Source organism: Mandrillus leucophaeus, unplaced genomic scaffold, assembly GCF_000951045.1.
Source record: "Mandrillus leucophaeus isolate KB7577 unplaced genomic scaffold, Mleu.le_1.0 Scaffold415, whole genome shotgun sequence".
Classification (NCBI taxonomy): Eukaryota; Metazoa; Chordata; class Mammalia; order Primates; family Cercopithecidae; genus Mandrillus; species Mandrillus leucophaeus.
Genome location: NW_012104421.1, coordinates 1,363,252 through 1,368,459, shown reverse-complemented (window position 1 = coordinate 1,368,459; position 5,208 = coordinate 1,363,252). Strand labels below are relative to the sequence as shown.

Genomic DNA, 5,208 nt, shown 5'->3' with positions numbered 1-5,208 from the left:
CACTCAAAGGTACACCTTTACATGGGAAATTCTAGAAGCTTCCTAGGAGGTGTGGAGGTAGAGTGGCTTAGGGAAAGAAAAGAGAAAGGATACAGTAACTCAACTGTCAGCCTTGTCAGTTATTCTAAAGAACCATGGCAGTCTGGAAAGAAGGTTTCCAGCCCTCCACTTTTCTCCATACTGACTGTGGCAGACAATGACAGCTGTTCACAAAACCAGTTTCCCTCTTTTTCCTGAGTACCCAGTGAGTCTACCTTCCCCAGCATCCTTTGTAGTTGCGCGTGGCCATGTGACTAAAGGAATGTGAAAAGTCTTAATGTGTGCTCCTTCCAGGTGTCACCCTTAAAAACCTTCTCAACCATCCCCCATATTCTGTTTTCCCCTCTCCTGGTTGACAGGATAGAGGTAACCCCTAGGGAGGCCTTGGAAGGCATGTGTTTCAGATGACAGAGAAACCAGCATCCTGTGACCCCGAATGACACTGTGGGGACAGATCCTCTCCAGATGACCAGTTGTACTCTTTGGGCACTTAGCTAAGCAAAAATAAAACTTCTATTGTGTTTGAGTCATTATACATTTGGGCATCTACTTGATACCAGAGTCTAATCTATCCTAATACACCACCCATCACTGACTCTTGAACTATCTGTGCATCCCTAGTCCTGCTGATTTTATCTCCTAAGTAAGTCCTTCAAATGCTTCCTTTGTTTTTAGGAGAAAAACCTAAACTGTACCATAATCTATGAGAACATGTAAGATCTAGCCCCTGCCTACCCATACCTCCTCAGCCTCATATGCTACTTTCTTCTTTGCTCTTGATATTATAGCCACACCACCAGCCAGGTTTTAATTCTTTAAATGCAGCATGCTCTTTCTACCTCAGGCCCTTTGCACATTCTGTTCCTATTTACTGAAACACTGCTTCTTCCCCTGATCCTTTATCGCCGACTCAGTTTCCTGACCTCTTCAGAGAAGGAATAGAGAACAAGCATAGGAGTAATACAGTCAATTAGGTCATTTTTCAAGAAAAAACCTATCATACTCATTGCCTAATGCTGTTGATGCTTCAGGACTGGGAAGAATGTGTGAGGCTGTACTTTATAAGCTGAAAGCACATGTATGCAAAAAGTTGTTTAATGAAAAATTGCTAACAATTCAAACATGTGAGTCAGTCTAGGTAAATTACATAATATTCTTAACATAGGCTATTATATAGCCATTAAAATTATGCTTATGATACAGACAAATGTTTATTACTGAGAGGAAATAAAGCAGGATAAAAGGGAATGATTAAGGAAATATAATAAAATGTCAGCTGTGGTTGAGTTTGGAGAGAACGACTTTGAACCAGCTGTTTTCTTTCCTTTTTGGCCTCCTGAATTTTTCTGTGTTTTCTAAAATTTCTTTAGTACTTTAATATTTTATAATAAGAAAACAACTGTATCTGAATATCACATTGTATTATCATTACATATTTCATAACTTTTCTCCTTCCCAGACTGTGAGCTTCCTGAAAATTGTATCTTGTTTATCTGTGGCTCCTTGGATTAGGAGAAATCTGATCTAAGTTGGATTAAATATTCCATAAAAAACTGCCAAATGAATAACATGAATGAATTTGACATAAAATACTTCTTTAAGGAGGCCCTGATGGAGTCCCACTTCCCTGTCTATTATCAGAGTCTGGGTGGCAAATTCTCAAGCTAGAGTATTAGCTACTGGCAGTGTTATTGGTGCTCAGAGAATCCCACCTAACCAATCAGGAGGTCACTAAGCTGCCTGACTAGGAATGGGATAGAGAGGTCCAAGAGTAAGGAAAGAGCCATAAGAGCCACTTACAGCAACAAAGTAAAAGCAGTCCTCTGCCATTTGGCATTTAGCATTATAGCTGTCAGTATTTTAACTGGAGACTAAGCTCACAGATGATTTCCTTGTCCAGCTAATTTACTGTGTAATTAAAAGCAGGCTCTTTCCCACCTACTTTGAATGAGTATCTTGTTTAACAAAAGGAATAATGACAAATATACAAATATTTATTTTGGTTAATCAGCATTAATACAGATGGTTTGATGGGTAAAAACAAAAATAAAGACTGCAATGCCACAGCCAGGGAAAACTAGGTATAACCACATAGGTTCTCACTATAAGGTTATCAAGTGAGCCTCTGGATGAAGTCCCAGAGAGAGGGCCCTAGGCGACACGGAAGAGTGACCAAAGCTTGTTTTAATGTCGTAGGCTCCCCAATGTAAATGCTTCCTCAACCAGATTCTGGTTCTCTCAATCTCCTTTAAATGCCCATTTCCTTGTTTTGCTGCCCTTTCCTCCCCTATTTTTTTTTTTTTTTTTGAGACAGAGTCTTGCTCTATTGCCCAGGCTGGAGTGCAGTGGTTCGATCTCAGCTCACTGCAAACTCTGCTCCTAGGTTCAAGTGACTCTCCTGCCTCAGCCTCCTGAGTAGCTGGGATTACAGGCACTTGCCACCACACCTGGCTAATTTTTGTATTTGGTAGAGATGGGGTTTCACCATGTTGGCCAGGATGGTCTCGAACTCCTGACCTCAGGTGATCCACCCACCTCGGCCCGCCAAAGTGCTGTGATTACATGTGTGAGTCCCCGCACCTGGCCCCTCCCCTATTCTTTTACTCCTACCAGTTCCACCTCTCAAGAAGATACACAACATGATCCATCATATCACCAGTGTTTCCTCACCAAAGCATGTGTCCATAGTGATCAGATGTGTGTTGGGGGGTGATGGTTCTGCAGAAAGGGCCCTACTGGCACCACCATTAATCCCTGCAGAGAGGGGTAGCTCATTCATGCCAGTCCCTGTCAGGGGTTTTGTCTTACTATCTATCTAGGAGTACAGGGACTGAAGGGACTTGGTTCTAGATTTCACTGATGAGGCTGGAAGGGAAGCATCACAAAGGCCATGAGACACTTTACAAAGGCGAAGCTAATGCACATTTACAAAGATAGATTTACATTTCAGATATCCTAATTTTTTTTTGAGACAGGGTTCTCGCTCTGTCACCCAGGCTGGAGTGCTGTGGCATGCCTATGGCTCACTGCAGCCTTGACCTCTGGGCTCAAACGATCCTCCCATCTCAGCCTCCCTAGTAGCTGAGACTACAGGCATGCGCCATCACACCTGGCTAATTTTTGTATTTTTTGTAGAGACAAGGTTTTGCCATGTTGCCTCGGCTGGTCTTCAACTCCAGGGCTCAAGTGATCTGCCCACCTCAGCTTCCCAAAGTGCTGGGATTACAGGTGTGAGCCACCAGGTCTGGCCATATTTCAGATATCCTAAAGCTATCAGAATATTTCAGAGAAAATCAGACTTGGCTATTATTTGGAAACAGTAAGTCCTAGGTTAAGATATTCCTCCTACTTACTCTAAAATGGATTTTCTGGTCTTATAAGTAACAAAGTGAGGTAAACCTTCAGATGATGAAGATCTAAGATGAAGAAACCACCAAAGCATGGGGTGCCACGGCCTGTCTACTCTGCCCATAGGGTATGATCGGGGAACGTGGGTTTGGCGTGGCCATGCCACTGTGTGGTATGTCTGATGAGGACAGCAATCAGAACACTAGCTGTCCAATGGCACAAGAACCATTCATTTCTTCATCCCGTTGTGGCAGTGAAACCCCTAGGGTACACATCACAAATGAGTGGTCTACAGGAAGGGAAAAATAGTAGCTGGGCCTCATCTGCTATATGTAGGTGTTTTCTGTCTTTTAATTGAAGGTAAACATTTTTATACACAGCATATTACCACCCCCTATTGTCTACTACTCCTTGCTTCCCTGTGCCTTCGTGGTCCCCACTGGCCTCTGAGTATGCAAGGCCCACCTGAGGGCAATGCCTTTATCAGAATTCCACTGGCTATCTTCTTTAATAACTCCTGCCCACTTCTGATCCGAGCAAGCTCCAGGCTGCTATTGGCCTTACCTCTTGCTGTCTTTCTCATATCCATCCAGTCCTTACCTTCCCATTCCCACTGCCCTGAGTTCAGGCTTCCATGACCTCTCCTCTAAATGACAGTGATGGGTCTTACCTGGCCTTTCTGTCCTAGTATTTCCCTTTTTCAATCCATTCTCTTCAATGCTTTGCTTTTGGAAGCATGGCTCTTTAACGTCACTTCCCACCTGCATTTCTGCACTCTGGGCTCCACCCAGACTAAAGCTCACACTGTTCTCTCTACAGCCTAGAGGATTTTCTACTTCCATGAATTTATCACTCTCTTTTGTCCACTTGGAACTTCTTGCCCCCATCTTTGCATGTTCACATTCTATCTGTATGGAAGGCTAAGATTAAAGAAAAACATACACATAAAAAGATCAGTTTTACCTACCTGTCCCAGTCAGAATTAATCTTTCCTCCTCTAAATTTCTGCAGCGCTTTCTACTTTCAGAGGGACTGAGGTTCATGCTTTGGCTTTCCTACTAGCACTATATCCCTGAGAGTAAAATTTGCGTCTAATTGTCTTTGTATCCCCAACCTAGCACAGGGCTCCATTAACATGTGAACAAATACATACACAAATTTCTCACCTGCAACCTGGCAGTTAATTGTCACATTCACTCCCTGCACTGTTTTGATGGTGCTTCCTATATCGACTGTGACTGCAGGCTTCTCTGTGTTGATCACGGTCATTCGTGACGTTTTCACTAGTGGCTTTCCTGAAGATAAGAAAGAATATGAGATGTTACTCGGTGGTGACTGTGGAAATTGGGGCATTCCTTTGAAATGTGGGCTAACCACCAATGCATGGCTGGCTGGTCTATCCAGACTTTTGCAAATAACTATGTTTTCTCTTGAAAAATTGTAAGTGCACAGTATAAAAGCATCTACCTACCTACCTACCATAGTGTTGTCAGTAAAAGACCAAGGATTGAAGAGTTTGAAGATAGAGCATGTTATACAAATTGAGATGATTTATGCATTCTAATCATTAAATTAACAAATAACCTTCGACATCATGTTTTACAGGGCCTTTTTTTAAAATTAAATTTTTTTACTTTAAGATAATTGTAGATTCACATGCAGTTATAAGAAGTAATAGAGAGCGCTGGGTGCAGTGGCTCATGCCTGTAATCCCAGCACTTTGGGAGGCTGAGGTGGGTGGATTACTTGAGGCCAGGAGTTTGAGACTAGCTTGGCCAACATGGTGAAACTCCATCTCTACTAAAAATACAAAAATTAACC

General features: G+C 42.5%; 1 protein-coding gene across 1 annotated transcript in view; it reads right to left on the bottom strand.

Moving 5' to 3' along the window:
* Window positions 1–5,208, bottom strand: part of ADAMTSL1 (ADAMTS-like 1) — a 433,939-nt gene that overhangs the window by 73,895 nt on the left and 354,836 nt on the right. Inside the window, exon 21 of the mRNA XM_011992650.1 lies at window positions 4,554–4,682. Coding sequence (XP_011848040.1) covers window positions 4,554–4,682 — 129 coding nt within the window. The remainder of the gene's footprint in view (window positions 1–4,553; window positions 4,683–5,208) is intronic.